The sequence below is a fragment of the Botryllus schlosseri genome, chromosome 9, assembly GCF_051294905.1.
Source record: "Botryllus schlosseri isolate E-star chromosome 9, Bs_hap1, whole genome shotgun sequence".
In the NCBI taxonomy this organism is placed as follows: domain Eukaryota; kingdom Metazoa; phylum Chordata; class Ascidiacea; order Stolidobranchia; family Styelidae; genus Botryllus; species Botryllus schlosseri.
In genome coordinates, this window is record NC_137244.1 from 23,866,184 (window position 1) to 23,883,910 (window position 17,727).

The 17,727-nt window shown below is 37.9% G+C and overlaps 1 protein-coding gene across 1 annotated transcript in view; it reads left to right on the top strand.

The window, feature by feature from the left end:
* LOC145446754 (dynein heavy chain domain-containing protein 1-like) overlaps positions 1–17,727 on the top strand; it is a 73,306-nt gene that overhangs the window by 5,002 nt on the left and 50,577 nt on the right. Inside the window, exons 8-38 of the mRNA XM_080325108.1 lie at positions 637–843; positions 1,427–1,633; positions 2,341–2,452; positions 2,512–2,696; positions 4,135–4,262; positions 4,856–4,970; positions 5,169–5,359; positions 6,345–6,526; positions 6,927–7,133; positions 7,859–7,978; positions 8,036–8,098; positions 8,261–8,370; positions 8,911–9,013; positions 9,514–9,666; positions 10,602–10,816; positions 11,583–11,694; positions 11,757–11,939; positions 12,679–12,808; positions 12,874–12,938; positions 13,000–13,152; positions 13,779–13,966; positions 14,030–14,167; positions 14,614–14,790; positions 14,858–15,018; positions 15,079–15,127; positions 15,431–15,577; positions 15,646–15,810; positions 15,867–16,058; positions 16,118–16,285; positions 16,958–17,077; positions 17,204–17,264. Of these exons, the coding sequence (XP_080181234.1) occupies positions 637–843; positions 1,427–1,633; positions 2,341–2,452; positions 2,512–2,696; positions 4,135–4,262; positions 4,856–4,970; positions 5,169–5,359; positions 6,345–6,526; positions 6,927–7,133; positions 7,859–7,978; positions 8,036–8,098; positions 8,261–8,370; positions 8,911–9,013; positions 9,514–9,666; positions 10,602–10,816; positions 11,583–11,694; positions 11,757–11,939; positions 12,679–12,808; positions 12,874–12,938; positions 13,000–13,152; positions 13,779–13,966; positions 14,030–14,167; positions 14,614–14,790; positions 14,858–15,018; positions 15,079–15,127; positions 15,431–15,577; positions 15,646–15,810; positions 15,867–16,058; positions 16,118–16,285; positions 16,958–17,077; positions 17,204–17,264 (4,507 nt within the window). The remainder of the gene's footprint in view (positions 1–636; positions 844–1,426; positions 1,634–2,340; positions 2,453–2,511; positions 2,697–4,134; positions 4,263–4,855; positions 4,971–5,168; positions 5,360–6,344; positions 6,527–6,926; positions 7,134–7,858; positions 7,979–8,035; positions 8,099–8,260; positions 8,371–8,910; positions 9,014–9,513; positions 9,667–10,601; positions 10,817–11,582; positions 11,695–11,756; positions 11,940–12,678; positions 12,809–12,873; positions 12,939–12,999; positions 13,153–13,778; positions 13,967–14,029; positions 14,168–14,613; positions 14,791–14,857; positions 15,019–15,078; positions 15,128–15,430; positions 15,578–15,645; positions 15,811–15,866; positions 16,059–16,117; positions 16,286–16,957; positions 17,078–17,203; positions 17,265–17,727) is intronic.

A 17,727-nucleotide genomic window follows, 5' to 3' on the forward strand; every position in this document is an offset into this window, starting at 1 on the left:
TGAACATAAAGACTGTTACGTTAAAATTGCTTACAGCGTAAGTAGAAAGTGCCAAGTCTCAAAACTACTCGAGTAAGTGGTTTCGAAATGTAGAATGGCATACTATTTGCAGTATTTGAAACGTAACTAACCTAATGCAACTCAAAAAGACTAATGACGCTAAGAATGGGTGCAATTTAGGGAACTATATTCTGCTACCATGATAAAGGGGCTGTTTTTATATGGTTCTTGTAACAAGTTCTCTCATAAAAATGATTGAAGCGCTGCAGAACTACTAGTTTTCCCTAAAAAGGTCTTCAAACATAAATGGAAGTAGTATAAAACATAACCACCTGAAAAGTATAATCATACTAAAATAAACGCAAATATTTTGGCTGACTCTCGTCTGTTGTAATCGTCAGGAACTAGTAGAGAATTGGAAAGAACGTTGCATAACCGCAATCTTGTCACAAAATATGACCTCACCGGCATGAAATTTCGAATAACCGGGGCGAAGAGAGCGCTCAAGTTCAATTTACTATCTTTAGATGGTACAGAAACTCCTCCTGTAAGCATAGACTTGGTTGGCGTATTTTGATAAAAGATCATTATCTGGTGTGTTTTGAATTTATGTCACCCTTTGCGCTTTATCCATAGGCCGTACGATCTCGTTTCCGTGCCGGAAGACAAGGCACATTCGGAGCATTACGTCTTCTCCTCTTTTGGCGTGCTTCACGTATTCGGCGACGGGACTCCGTCGGAAACTATGACTTTGGCGGAATGGAACAGGATGGCGGTTCTGTGGAACATCGTTTCGAAAATTCCGTTTTTCAAGAATTTCCTCGTGACGCGGAGCTTCAGCCAGTAGGATTATTACTCTGATCTTGTTGATAAGAATATTTGTGCCGTTCAGCTTATTGAAAGATGTCAATATTGTCATCATTGCCGCTCGAGTAGAAATAAAAGTAATGCCCTAAATTTCTTCTCAATTTCAGGCAGGAGTAGTGATTTCTAAGATATGCTAAAAATACTCGAAGTAGAACCTTGGAATAAAAGGTCTGAAATGTACTCAAGTAGTACTGAGGCTTTTGATTGTTTTCGTAATTAGTTTTCTCTCAAAAAGTGTTCCAAACCAATACAAAAGCTACTTTCTACTTTACAATTCAAGAACAAGTGTACAAAGTAATTGGTTTTTAATTGGAAGTAGTCATAAAAGTAGAAGAACTATTTCCACTACCGTTGCCTCAATAATACATTGGCTGTTTCATGATACCAGTATTTTTAATGGGATGCTACTATGGGCAAAACCATTTTTCTTACTTCAGCCAACCTGGTTATGTAACTAACTATTGAACCTGCGACCTCACGTCTGTGAGACAGTGTTCTGAAAACTGAGCTAAAGTGGCATGTAGCTTTTTCGAATTGCCACACTATTTTATCTTGACAGTTGGCGGCATATCGTGCGACGGCAAAGGCTTTTGAAGATCCGCACTTTCCTGCAGAATAATTTGGTGTTTGCCATCCCGGAATTTGCCGTTTCCATCACGCGAATTCTGCTCCTATCCAAAGAATTTAGCGAACTTCGACTTCTTCCGAGCGGGTCGTCAACGCAACGGAATTTACCTCTAGCCGCATTCGCCTTTTCAGCGTCAAAGTGAGTGGGTTTATTTGCATTCTTTCATTCTGTTCTTGAAAAGGTGCTGAATCATGATTTCATTGAACACTGATTGCTGCTAATTCATTAATATACATTTCATGGATTTGTATCTGTAGACTTGCTTTTTTATGAATTTTATCAGATGCCTATTTTCCAGCCTATCGACGACCTTTCAAGAGAAACTAGTCATTTCTTTATGTTCTCGAGATCGCCGGTATATTTGGACTCCCATTAATGTATAATTGAGTGATGATGTCAAAAATAACTGTGTGATCTTAGTTTTTTATTATTTTGTTGAAAACATTTTGACTTGCAATGTTTGAAGAGCTTCTTGGAGGTAGAAAACTTCAATATACAATTGAAGAGTATATTCATATTGAAATAAACCCAAATATTGTCGGCTGAAACTCGTCAGGGGCAATCGTCAGCAACTAGCAGAGAATTGAAAGAACATTGTATATCAACAATCCTATCACCAAATATGACGTTTTCGCCATTTTGGAAATTTACATTTGCTAACAGAACAATTTTGCTTATGTAATATGCAATCCTTTATTTTATTGAAATTCATTGAAATAACCATTATTTTTCCCCACATGTCACAATCTTAACTAAACTACATGATTTTGTTGCACTCCTTAGCGCTACTTATCTCTAAGTTACTTGATATCTTGCTAAAAATAAACTGTACCCATTTTCTATAGGCAATTAAATGCCGTTGAAGAGAAGATACAACTATATTTTCGACTATGCATAAAGATCGTGAACAGCACCAAACAGAAATGCCTAAACGAAATGAAGCAGGCCGAATATCAAGTATGCCTTTGCTTTTAAAGTTTCTGTCCTTATTAAAAGCATATCATTACGATGCACAGATGCAGCACGAGAAGCCACTTTTCAGCAAGGAATCTATGTACGTACAAAGGAAAAAGAGAAAGCAGTTTACCGTGCAGTTGGAGAAAACGAGAAACGCAGTTCGTCAGCTATCCACTTTTGTCTCTCTCGTCAGTCAGATTATTTACATCAACGTTCAACAAATGTGCAGGTCATCCGTGAATGGGTGAGTCAGTTAAGAAAGTGTTTCGTATCTTCTGCACACACCCAGATGTGTTTAGCAACACAATACATTTTTGAGCAACTTAAGTAGGTTTTGCGTAATTGCAGTTCTTAATCAGTTGTTTATGTTTTTAGACTTCTATCTGAACATTTTTTTGGCAAAATGCGTAATTGTTTCAATTTTGTCTTTGAAAAGTTCAAATTTCCATCATTTTTATCAGCAATATTGGTACAAGAAGCATGATACGTAATTGGTTGCGTATTGGTTGCGAATAAACGAATATAGTTTCGAAGATTTTACCTATCCGCTGTGCCATTAGTCATTTTGTATTAGTTGCAAAGTAGCCACCTCCAATTAACTATTAAAGGTATGTGATCCTTGACCAAATATACCGTTACTGCTTACTTGATTACTTTTAAGAGCTTTCACTTGAAGTAGTTTTGAAATGGCTCTCTCTAGTGCAGGGGTGTCAAACTCAAATTGCGTCGCGGGCCGGATTCCAGCCTTCAAATCGCTCGCGGGCCGGACCAGTCAACTGATTCCAATATGTTAACTCGTGCTCTTGCTGTTCACTTGAATATAGATAATACACAGATCATAGGGTTTTTGAAGTAGCAAGTCGAAACACCTTTATTCGCGAACAATGAAATTGGCAAAATACGATGATAGTCCGGTTGAATACAGTTAAGAACGGTTAAAACAGTGGCGTAGGTAAACGACGATATAAGTCGGCATATTCTATGCTCCCTTTGATTTAGTAGTAATCTGGTGTTAGCGTTGCATATGCGTTCTGGGGAATACAAGATATTTCACTGGAAACGTAGATGTTAGAATTTGGTTTATTACCAATAAACCGCGAGTCCGGTTTATCTCATTTCTGAGGATCTACTGGGTCGAAAGTGACACAGCAGTTCGACCATACATATTTCAATTATATAATTGTGTAACTAATATATATTTCCATGCAAACTGCATATCACGGTTCTACATTGACGTTTTCGCATCTGTGAATAACTACTTTTTGGTCCATATTTGCATTAATTCTGAACTTGGTGTGCACTTTTTGCCCTCTTAAAATTGGATTACAATTTCACCGACTTTTGCTACTAGTGGTGACTAGAGTGAAACCGCAGCGCCGTAGTCGAGTGGTTATGATGGGGGCTATGAACGTGGAAGTATTTCCTGCAAAAATTCTCAACATTTGTTACAATTGTTCTGGAAAATATAATAATTTTTCAATCTACTCAGAATTGCGTCGCGGGCCGGATGAAATCGTCTGGCGGGCCGGATGCGGCCCGCGGGCCGTATGTTTGACACCCCTGCTCTACTGGTAAAGTTGCCCCTAAATTTGTGACGTTGCTTCTACCTCTGTTTGAGTAGTAAAGCTCACTGCTTTGAGATAATCTCTGCCCAAACCCTACAAGACATTCCATTTCACCAGGTTTGTTTATCAAGTTTTGGCTGCACAAACGTCTGAAACAACCGAGGATAACACAGATCCATCTTCGTCGCCTACAGCTCAAAGCAAAGACAACACCGTGATGATGTCGCAAAAGTCAAGTTACATCGGTAATTTGCATAGCCATATTGTATAACTTGTGCATGGCTATGAAATTCATGTTATTGCTATTGTCTGGTGACGGATTTCGATATTTATGAGTAGATGTAACTGCGATGACGTTGCAAACGTCAAGTTACATCCATGAATTCTGTAGTCATATTGTAAAAGTTTTACATGTTGTAAAATTGTGGCTATTGACATTGTCTTGTTCGGGATTTTGATATTTAAGAGGGAATTTGGTGACCAAATTTTGCGGGAAATTGGCTAGAACTCGTTCCAACAATACACATTTTCACAAAAATATTGCGTCTATTCATATATTATGGAATTGACTTCATCGTATACACCTATTTTAATAAATACATCAAATGCTTTTTTTCCCTGATGTACGATTCGAGCTTCAAATTTATAATTTTCTAATGCTCCAAGGCACAAGTTGCACCATATGGCATACCTGCAATCTGCAATTCAACAATTGTATTTTTGATTGGAAAATTTGAAATTATTATGCAGTATACTCTGTGTGGCTTTGTGCGTAATGCTAAATGCTTAAGTCAATCCAACTTGTGCTGTAATGAATCCACGGTAAAAACGTTCACAGGATACCCACCCTCCATCACAAGCAGTCAACACAACTTAGAGGATTCCTTGTTCGTGACGGAGATCGTTTTTAACCGAAAGACCAAAGCGTTCGAGATGAATCCCGCCTCTGAACAGTAAGCTGTCACTTTTTCACAAAGTTTGCAAATTTTGAATAACCATAGGGGTCAGAACAGAAGCAAATTATTTCTACTTTTTCGTGATACTTACGTGGGTTTTGGTTACTTGCTCTTCTCACTCAAGTCTTTATGTTGTTTTGCATCTATTTCAGCAGTGACTCTAACTACTTTAATAGCATTTAACAACGACAACAGGTTCAGCAGCGCCATCTCCGATTTCATCCCTACGGCCATATCGGCAGTTTGCGGCAGCGCGGAATTGATCAACGAAAACACGCAAGCCGACGGGCAAGAATCTGCTGTCAATGACTCTGATAAGGACTCGGCTTACAGCGACCAATATTCGGTTGGATCTTCCGCGTCCAAGGAGGAGCATGAAGTATCTGGTAGGCTCAGTGTTAACCTTTGTTCTTTCATTGGTTTTCTTGATACTTGGCTAATTCATCTACTATAAGTGTAGGTTCTTGTGATTGTTATTCTTGTGTAATCTGACTCCAGAAGGTTGTTTGTGTATGCTGCAGTGTATTCTCTTCATCAAATGTTGTTTTCTTAACATATGTTTCTGAATGGTTGCTCTATGTGTATGTGTGTTGGTTTAACATCTACATACATATGTCTATGTAATTAACTATAGTTTACGCCAGATACTCATTCGGGTGGCGACTGACTCTAAAGACATCGTAATCCCGTGTCTTGTCTTAGTCTACATTGCCATTTTGTATTGTACCGGTATCTTTTTTCATTGTTCTTCGAGTGACGAATACAAACCTATATATCTATCCATTTATGTAAAATTACCAGGATTTATGTGTGTGAGCAGCTTGGTTAACTTGATATACCACAATGGCTTGTCTCCCAGACACAAATACCCTGTCCACACTGATATTCGTGTTTATCATCTTGTTTATTGAACCAATCACATAGTCCTATGTGTATATTGTTTAAGAGACCAATATACAGATATATATTTTACATAAATACAAGAGTCTTACCCACATAACGCTTATCTATATTTCTCGCGGCAAGCACGAGGTATCATAAAAGTCATATCGGATATTATCTTAGTTCGACGGATACCAATATTAGGAATACATTCTCACAAAATGGAACTATTACTTCATGAAACGTCAACAGGATATATTCCGTTATAGTAGGCTCAGTATCAGCCTTTTGCTGGTGTACTTATAATTTGTTTCTTCATGATACTTGGGTAACTCAGTGCCAATTCTTTGTTATTTGACTGGCAACACCGCTTTAGACGCTGGTATTTTCAGTGTCAAGTATTCGATGTGTCATGCTGGTTATCTATTTACTTAACAACTGAGAGTTATGTCAGGATAATGCTCTCACTGTTGAAAAACATGATTATAGATCCTCTTCTCTCGTGTCTGGAGGAGCCCGGCATTAACTCGGACCGAGAAGAATCTGGAAACCTCAGATTCTCGTTGAAAAACACTCATTTGGGATTGGCCGTTACTGGTGACCGTATTGTCGGCGACTTGATACCGATAGACAGCACAAAATGGGAGAGTAAATTGAACTCTGACGAGGAGGTGGGTAACTGGGTGTGTGGGGCTTGATTACGCAATCTGTAATCCGTGTGATGATTCATGGAATTAACCTCGTACAATATTAGTAGTCAAGCTAAGCTGTAATAAACTGATTTGGTGTTCATTAACCCTCTCTGGGGGTGGGGTGGGGTAGGATAGGGATAACCACACTACCTGCACACACAAATCGAATTTAGTATTATGTCATCATTATTCAGCTGTTGGTTTAGGTCGTCTAAACATAGACTTGGAGAAGTGAAGTAAGTTCAAAGCTCAGATAACTCATAAATCCGACAATGTTGTGGTAATCTGCATCAGAATGGCAGGTTTTGGCTTGTGACATAGAATTCTGCGTATCTTTAGTTCAGTGTGTATATCGATTTTTGTGTGTTTTACCCTGAAGGTGGTCGCTGCAATTTCGGTTCAAGACTCCATTCTGAGCGATGCCCTGCAAGAAGTCTGCGAGTTTTGCGACGAGCAAAATGAATGGTTTGTTCCGATCAGCGAATTTATCACGCAATGGAGCGCGGAAAGCTCGCTGGAATGGAAGGGCAAACCTGCGCGAGATCTCGAGACCATTCTCAACCAAGTGAAAGCTTGGAGTGACAGAGTAAGACTTGGGGTTCATATTCAGTCGGGTTGTAACTTTTTTTGCTGGATTCCGCGGATTCGCTGATTAAATTGGTAGGTTGCCTAAAAAATAACGTTACACACCAAATTTTACTCGATTCCAACTTAAAATAGATGCAAAGGCTTAGGAATTTGAAAAGTTTGAATTTAATATAATTTTTTTTTGTCAACCCCATGAAATTGTTACGTTGTCTGAAAAAAAAACAATGCTTGATAATTTTTGCTCACTTCCACCCAGTAGAAGCGAAGTTATTGAAATCGAAAATTTCAGCATTTTTGCGAACAATTGCCTACAACTGATGATTGTTACAGTCATTCAACTACGTCACTTAAATTTTTCGGAAAAATGCGGGTTTTATACTTTTAAGGGTAATTGTGGGATAGTTATACTGCCCTGGCCAGATTATCATATCTTTTCGGAATCAGTGCGACAGTGCCTTTCATTCAAGACTCGTTTTAATTAATTTTGCATTTGGACCCGAAGCTATAGGATTACCATATTTGTTAACAGAGGTATGGGTAATTGCTAGCCTTTTCTGGTAGACCAACTGTGCAGTCAGGTATTTGGTATCAATCTGCTGCTTAATTATCTATCAGACGCGTCAATCAGAATACTCGCAATTTATCACATACATATGTATCCTGAAGTGATCATTTCAATCGTTTCTGGTAAATTAGCATTGATATAAAGCCATATATATTCAGGTGAAGAACATGGATCGATTCGTGAAGTCTACTAACGGGCTCGTGATCGCCGATTGTCGCAAACCAAAGAAAGAAGCTCTCTCTGCATTGTCTAGTATTTTCAAACAACTCATTAATTTGGTATGTCGTATCTAGAACTCTAGTGAATGTTATTGTGACATTTGTGCTCGATTTCAGATTATCAGTGAAGCCAGGAGTCTTGCCACCGAGATTGTTCACAGTTCCAAAGATGCCATTAAGGTATTAGTAATTATGTTTGGTTACTCCGCTCTCAGCCAGTGTATTATCCATGATCAAAACTTATATATTTCAGTAGTGTTGGTAAACTAAATCGAGTGTCATTATTGAACTTTTAATGTGTTTTACAACTGGCGGTACGTAACATTTGATTTTTTACTGAAGCTGCTGGAAAATAAAGAACTTGGCATCAAATCGTTCGCCAGCTACGCTAGAAAAGTGACTGAATGCCATCAAATGAAGGATGAAATGTCTGGTAAAGTCACATATGTCAGGTGAGCGATGTTAAAAGGTTTGTTTTGAGAGCGTTCGAGTTATCAGATTTCATGTCGTAGCGATATGGATACAATGTTTTACACGCCTAGAACTGTAACATTCATGTGTTTTGGTGTTTAGTACAAACAAATGCCCCCATCTTCTACAGCACAAATTCTGTGTACAGTAAGCAATGTTGATTATAGCAAACATTTCTGACGATGCGTTTGGAGAGTGTCAGCTCGTACATATTCCCACTATGAATATGAATATATTGTCAAAATATACGTTCTGATTCTGTACTGTTTGAGGTCTCACGTAAAGTTATCGAATTTGACACAAAAATTGCTCGCTTGATTTATAAACTGAAAATTTTATATCGTTTTGGTTTCAATTTAATAATCTGTTTCAAAGTTCATTCACCCACCTTATTTATTGTAATGCCAGGATCTTCACATGCAATGTGAATTAAATTTCACCCATTGTCAGCTTTTGATAATTTCAAAATACCGAATGAACCAAATGACATCGATATTTGTTTTTTCCGTTCCGCAAAACAGGCAAATGTATGAAGTTTTGAGGATGACTCACCGACAACTTACTCAGGAAGAAGAGAAGATTGAAGAAAGAGTGAAAAATGCATGGGAGGCTTACATGTTCCAGGTCTTTATCGTGATTTTGATATAGTACATAATTTCACTGTGACATTCTGGGATTTTTTATAAATTTCTCAAGTCGTTACCATTATTCTGTAATATTGCTGTAAATATGTTTAAACCAAAGATGTTCCTGGAAGTATGGCATTTTCGTAAGGTTTTATTTGTGCTACTGGACGTATGCTAGTCTGAGCTTGAGATTACAAGACCACAATCTAACTTATCTATTTCGCCTGCCAACACATTTTTATCACTTGTCCTCTCTATGTTATCTTCTATTACTTTAATTCAATATGCGTGCCTCTTATTGACATGTTCTAGGCCAAGATGGTTGTCGGATTGAAATAATACTCCAAGTTATTTCGACTGCCTGTTTCTTTATTTTATTGCAATCTCATGGGGGTTTGAAAGATAAAAATATTAATAAAACTGAACGGAATTGCATTCCTGCAAAGCTTGGAAATATTTTGTACTTCTGGTAATTCCTTCATCATCTTTACTATTCAGTTGAAGGACGCCACCAATTTTGCCTCCAACCAGCAGCCACTCATTCTGAAGCAGCTGCACGAACTTTTCGACGAGAAGTACGCCTTCATCAAGAGTTTGGTGAATCCCGAAGCCTTAGAATCGTTGCACGACCCCACAAGATCACCATCAGAGGTATATTACACTGCTCCTTCTTAATTCTATTTTTTTCATTTTACTTTGTATAGTTGCTTGTTTCTTCTAGTTTGATTGACAGCAGTAAATACGCCTGATCATTATATATAGTACAGTATTGGGATGACTCAGGTCATGGCTAGACTTGAGTCACCTTTTTTATGTATTACTTGACTTGGCTCGACCTATTTTGCAAAAATGACTCGACTTGATTTGACTCGGCGTTTCAGAAACGTGGATTGACTCGTGACTCGGAGCAAATTTTATGTGTCAATTTCAAGTCGTCAAGTAATCGGTGTCGACTGAATAGTTGTATTATGTTTATGTCTGGATTCTCTAGTATGATTTAAACTAAATGAATATAGTTTATACATTTAAATTACGCGTCAACAATTGGAGCAGTCTAAATTTGTATATCATGGATGTCTAGGTGCGTAGTGCATGCATTGCATCATATCAATTTGTTTCAACTTTCTGAGGTTTCGTATTCCATTCTCTGTTTTGGGTCATAATTATAGACTGAGGCTATGCAGTTACTTACGTTTATCAGTTCTATGTATGCGTGAGCGATTCAACACCTTTTTTCATGTATATTTTACTCTATATCCATTCCTCGATTCAGAATAAACGGCGACTCAATCTGTGTTTCAAACAGCTTGAAAAATGCAGTGAATTTAAATCATTCTTTGTTTCAGAAATTCAACTTGACTCGTCCCGTGACTTAACCTCACTTGATCTAAATCAAGTCACTTTCGAAAATGCAATGACTCAAGATGACTTGTGACTCGAAGGCAATGACTTGTTCCCAATACTGGTATAATGTGACCAGTCAACTTAATGACGTAATGGCCGTATCAATGATTACCATTTCACTGAAATACTTCTTTTTCATTTTTCCTGTCCCTGATATTGTTATCAAGTTTAATTTCCTGCAGGTTTTGCTTGAACTGAAGGGGCTGATATCGAGCTTTTCGTCGACTCGACGTCAGCTTTACGAGTTTAGCGTCTGTCGTAACGCGATAGAAGGGAAGGAATTCGATTTGTCCGAATTGGAAGAGATGTCTCTCGTTTTGGACACGAGGCACGAGCTTTGGAAGTACGTCAGCATATCGGCGCAGCAAATCGCGGAATGGAAAAGTACCTTGTTCAGGTAGTGATTTAATCCGGTTCGATGGCTGAATGTAATGTCCAGTGGTTTTCAACCGCCAAATTTATTGCAAGTTTACATCTCAATTGCAATATACAAATACAAGTTGCACGATTATCCTTTACTTAGAGAGATGCAACATAAAATTTGAAAGGAATTCACCAACTTGAGCATATTTTTTCCGCATCATCTCGTAATATAGAGTTCATGGTCTACTTTGGAGCTAGTGTTCATTACAGTGCTGCAATTGATACATCCAAGGATGTATAGAGGTCTATATTTATCTGATTATACCAAAGTGTTTAAAAGGGGCACGGAACTCATTTGAGACCATATACGAAAACCAAGAACACTTTTGAATCATTCATTCAATTTCAACAATTTTCCGTCATTAGGCAGTATAATAATAGAGTCTAGCAAACTCAATATACAATTTTTGCTTTGAACAGAACCTCTCAGATCTTCAATAAACTCACATATAACACATTTAATAACAAGAAGGCAGCTTCAAATTTTTCATGCTATTAAATTTTCCAATATTTGCTTTTGATCTGCATACAATTGGTCATCATTACATTTTGGGTGAAACTTTTGCGGCCAACAAGCTAAACAAGCTTGAGAATCACTGATTTTGTCCATGGGTTGAGTTTGCACAACATGTAAAATCAGCGTGTATATGTTGCTCATTATACAGCGTACTGTATATAGTAGAAGCGATTGTATTCCCGAGAACTGTCTATGTAACACCGACCACTCCTGTATATACTAGGAGATTCGATGCAACTAAGGCTATGAATAAGATTTCGGATTGGAGAAAAGCTATGAGCAAGCTCTCAGAACGACTCCCGACTACAAATGCAGTCCTGCAATCTTGGAACGAGGTATGTGGACATTGTCTTTACTGGTATCTCAGCATGTAATGAGTGACGTCCTCGCCATTTAGATGATATCTGAAATAGCTGTCGAGCTGCCATTGCTCGGAATGATGGCGAATCCGGCTGTTAAAAACCGGCATTGGAAGAAAATCTTTAACGGATTTGGCGAAAATTATGAAGCTGGCTGGTCGTTCACTGTTCGGGATCTGTTGTCGTATCAGCTTTCGCAGCACGAAGGATTCATTAACCAGGTGATGTATTCTGCGGTGTTATTTATTTTTCAATGAAATGTAGTCTTTGAAGAGCTCATTCGAGGTACGGAACTTCAATGTACAATTGAATAAGATATTCATATTGAAATATACCCGGATATTTTCGGCTCAAGGTAACTCTCCGCAACTAGTAGGTAATTAAGAACATTAATCATTAACAATCGTAATCTTTCCGTGTTATTTCATTAGTTAGAAGTGTAGCAATGAGGCCTAGACGGTTACTGTGTCATTCCACAAGCTTGTTGAGCAATTTATGGGTACCAACACTAGTGTACTGGTCTGTGGCATGAGTGGGCAAAGCAGTTACTGGTGTGACTCAAGCAGAGATGAATTGTTGTAAAAGTTTATTTGAGTAGAAGAAATAGGTACTAGGAAAGAAAGTATAAAATGTATAGTTTGTGAAGTATTCCAGTATTTAGGTAGCAAAACATAATTTTGAAATTACAAGACTTATCTTCTATACTGTCCATAAATTGCTCTTCGCTTGCGCAAATTATGGAATTTTGCCTCAAAAACTATCGTTGTAGAAGAGCAAGTAGTAGAAAACTTATTTTCTGTCACCAAAGCTTTTTGAGTTAGCTGAATAAGTCAAATTAAAGCCTGAAAATATTTCTACTTACTGGCTCTGTAGTGTGGATTTTTGTATGACCCTAACTCACTAATAATTCAGTCTTTGGATGTTTATTTGATGAAGACTAATGGATTTTTTTTTACACAGGTTTGTCAAAGCGCGTCAGCGGAATACGCTTTGGAGCTGTTGATGAAAAAAATCAAAACGAAATGGGAAAACAAACAATTCAATCTGGCGAAGCACATTCAAGTTGTTATGACAACGCCAAAACAAGAAGGTCGGTGAACTTTTTCCGAACATTTGTCCCGTGCACCAATTTGTAATCAATAACTTTTCTTTCAGAAGAAGCAAATACTTTGCGGAAGAAAAAATTGAAAAAACTCAGTTTCTCCCAACCGGTTTCTCAGGTATCGTTATTTGAAGCTATATAATCTGCGGCTTGGCATAAAATTAAATTTTTTCGCGCAGGAAATTGACAGCGATACATATGTTCTTGTGGGATATAAAGACTTACTCCGCGATATCTCTGACAGTCACGTGATGTTGCAGAGCATGTTGCAATCGAGATATGTCGCGGAAGTTCGAGGCGACGCCGAAGTTTGGAACGACGCGTTTCAGCAAGTATGAAAATGTTTTTAATCCAGCGATTAAAAGCTAAACAGTAGTTAGCGTTTTAAACGTCTTTTAATATTCTGCAAGGTTTTGAATATCATGAGGTCCTTATTTTATAACCGTCATCCTGATCAAATTCCACCCGATCCACTTCAATAAATTATTGCTGTGTCATTGGTGTATTCGGCTTCAATATATGTTATTGCAAAATATAACTTATTGAAAGGTATTTTCGATAAAATCAATGCAAAACTTCGAAGTTCCATATAATACTTACCTTTAAACACGTTATTCGGGGTACATTCGGGTCAGCATTTCCAATATGGGTATTGCATTCACTAAAAGCTTTTTAACTGATCAGTAATACGTCAAATCAAATTCGTAAAGATTCTAAATCAAACTCAAAATGATTTTACCTGCAATAGCTAATGTTCTGTGTTGCTGTTTTTGACTATTTTCGATATTACAACGCCACACAGCTAGAATATTTCTCACATTTCAAATTTGATTTACCTGATTATTGATGTTTGCTACTGATGAGAGTCAGTGGAGAAGCTCATAGGGAATTTATTAATTACATTCGTATTATTGTTTTGTGCGATACTAATCTTTAATATTCACTTCCTTGTGTCAAGATCGCCGATATCATCGAGGTGTGGACATCATGCCAAGACAAATGGAAGTACCTGAACATGGTTTACAATTCGGGGGTGTTCACGAGGTCGCGTCTGAAATTTTCGCTATACACCGACATGGACAGACGATACCGAGAATTCGTGAAGGCGATTGTTAACGATCCCCACGTACTTTCTATCCTCTCGAGGTAGTCTAGTGCAGATCCCAATGATATGTGTCCTAGTACTTATATTCTGTATAATACTCATAGACGGCATGGACAGCAAGGATGGAGAGAGCTACAGGGCGAAGTTTTGAGAAAACACATCTTGTCGTGCATTCAGCTGCAAGAGAAGTTGCTCGCCAACCTGTCGCAACTTTTAGACGAATTTCGATCCGACTTCCCCAGGTAAATGTGGCAATTCTGTTGCAATTTCAATTATCGAAATTGGTTTCATGGAAGATCCAGTATAACGTCATATGCGTCTTCAGAATGATTGTCGACCTTTGCCTGTTTTGCTGTCTTCATGCACTTCAATTATTGGTATTTTTCAAAATGAAGATTTATCCATTTTATAGTCTTTATACCCTTCTAGTTGGACGTTACTATTAGTGTGAAGTTCGATAAATATATAAACAAATCCCCCAAACCGAAACCTTGCTACTTGTTCATTTTAATTAGATGAATACCCTTCAAAATTATAATTATATATATTATACATATTGATGCGCTTTATATGGTCACGTGGCTGATACTTCTAATAATTATAGCTGTGTGTGCAGTTAGTCGAATACAATGAAAAATAATACTCTGATTTTGAGTACTAATTTCGAGTATTATAATTTTTTGTGTAGAATGTATTTCCTGTGCGACGAAGACTGCATCCATCTTCTGTCAATAACTCGCGAGCCGAAACTGTTCGCGCCATACGTTCGAAAGTGCTTTTCTGGCATCAAATCACTTACCTATGCTCTGCCGTCTGACGTGACAGCAACATCTAACAATCTGGACCGGAAGATTCATACTCACAAGTATGTTGGTTGTGATCTATATTTACAAATTGACCACATGACCTATGGCGACTTACAATTTCTTTAGGCTCGCGGTCACTCAAGTGCGGGGACACAATTTGGAATGTATTACCTTCAAGAAGCCCATCACAATGCAGACCGAGCCTTTGGATTGGATGAAAATGTTGGAACACAGACTTTTAAGATGTCTACAAAAATCACTGATATCAGCCATCTCCAGTTTTCCGAGTTTGTGCATTCATCAATCTATCGTGATAAGCATAAACTGATCTATGTTATCATTTCCAGACTTCGTAAATGCTGAAGGAGATGATACTGATATTCAAAGCACTCTCGGGTTTGTGTATTGAATATAAGTAGTAGTAGAATTAGATTTTGAAATGTCTCCAAACTTTTTGCTTATCCATAGTAGGCTATCCTACCTTTTTCTGAAATTTTTGTGTATGCATATGTATACCGTACGCACATATACATCACAGGACCCCGTTCAACATATACGTAATATAATACATATCTATATATATTGTATATGTATGTATGTACCATGTACGTATGTACGATTTCTTTCATTAATTTACATGTAGAGCTTCTATGAATATACTATCGAATTTGCATGTTTTCAAATACCATGTCGCTTCAGGTGGGTGTCAAGATTTCCTGCGCAAACCATTTTGCTCGTTGATTCCATAAAGTGGTCAAATTCGGTTGACGATGTCTTGAGAGATTGGAATGAGGACGCTTTCCATTTGCTGGAACGCGAAGTTTGTTTGAAAATTGCAAAATGCAGGTATGTTTCAAAGGATTTTCTCGGCAACACATCGATGTAATCTCTAAATTCTTTTGCATATTTTGTAGTCTGTGTTTGAGAAAGACGTCTACAACCGATCCCAAGTACACGCAGTCAATCGGCACGCTGGTTGCAATGTTGTCGCAGGCCATATACCAAAAAGATACCTTACACGATCTAAAGCAACGATCGGTTATGTGCATCGAAGACTTTCATTGGCAGAGGATAATCAGGTACTGTTATGAATGTTTTCAAATGACGCCAACAGTTTAAAACTGTGTTTTATCAGGCATTCTGTGAATTTACCTGTAAACGGAATACCTTTGACGGAAGTCTCAGCTCCTAAGCATTTGGAATGTACCGTTCATCACTTCGGCAGCGTGCTTGATAAATATGGAATGGAATATGAGAGCTCCTTCGTTGATTCGCTATCGAGTTCGTCACTGGGAACTCCATTTGTGATGTCACCATTGTCTGAAAGGTGCTGTCATCCCTTTTCTATAGTCTGATGTTCAATTTCAATCGATATTCTTACCGTAGGAGTATTGTCTCGCTGTGTTTGGCTTTGAAGATGGACATGTGCGGCATTCTAGTGGGTGCTCACGGAAGTGGAAAGACCAGCGTTGTCAGACATATGGCGCGTCTGTTTGGCCGGCCTTTGGTGAACTTTAACCTGTCCGAATCCACGGAGATGAATATGATTTTGAGGTGAGGCAGAATTGATTGTGAATGGCAGTGTTCAGGGATGACGGCATTAAATTAAAAAATATCCTAGATTATTTGCTCTGAAGTTTGATAGCATGTCAGTCTATAATGAAGAGGTGCTTAACCTGGCTCTCATTAACCCTTCGAAGGTCCGCAGTCTAGTTTCCGGGTCCATGAAAGGTCAGTGTTAATATTGTAGCTATAAAACTACATTGTCCATATTTACAAGATCTGTCCTGAATTATTTTGATGTATGTCGTTACTACAGGTCAAAATAGCCACACAGACGATACAAACACTGATAAATAATTGCTCTCCATTTTATATTCATCTGCTTCCTCCATTTAGCGGTTAGGGGGTCCACACAACCACTTAAATTTTAGGGATTCGAGCTTAAAGAGGTAAAGAAACCCTACTCCAATGACGTAAAGTGAAGTCTGGCAGCGCTACCCTCTGTCTAGTGAACAAATAAAGACAACTTTGCAACTTGAAAAGGCTATTAAATCCAGCAATGCTTGCTAAACTGCAGTTTGCATGTATATTATTGCTGGGTAAACTGCTTTCTGGTGTTTTATAATTGATTGTTTGTGTTATGAATTTGTTATTCAACTGACTCCCAGTTTGATGCAAACTTCAGGAATTGTTTTTATATCTTTTCTTTATCGACGATTACAGAGCTCTCTGTGGAGTAGTTGAATCGCAGTGTTGGCTTTGCTTTGACAAGGCAGAGGACTTACGAACACCCATACTGAGCTCCCTCACGCAGCAAATACAGAATGTTCAGCAGCTTTACAGGTGAGGCATATACACTTGAACATGCTTTCAAAAGCTGCACTTTGGAATGACACAGAAAATTTATCTGTTCCATTGAATTAGCTACGACGCCTGGAATGTAATATAAATCATCAATTGTATTTGTAGCATTCTCCGACAGCCAAGTGTACAACGCAAGGTGGTTTCGAGGGGTGAAGAAAAATTGAAGGTTAGAGAATGTTATGTACTTGGAATTATGTAAATCAGGGAAACACATCACATTGATGATCACTAGGGCATTATATGTTTATATGCGATTGATTATTTATTTACTTCAAGAAACAATTTTTGACTGCCTTTGCTCGCTTTAGCAAAACACCATTCTCGTAAAATAACTATACCAAAATTTTGTCATGTCTTGATGAGTGTTGAGCCATCACAGACTAATTATTTCATTTAACGGTATGTGATTCATAATATGTAGACAGTGGGCCAGTTACAAAAATATAAAGTAGGCTACACGACGTAAACCGTAGAATGAGAAGTTTACTGACAATGGAATGTCTGTCTCCCCATGACAATGCAGTTGGTAAAAATTTAGACTATGTAAACAATTTTGACCCGTTAATTTTGACGAACCTCTGACTTTATTTGACAAGTCAAAAAATATTCACTGAGGAAAAATGTTATGG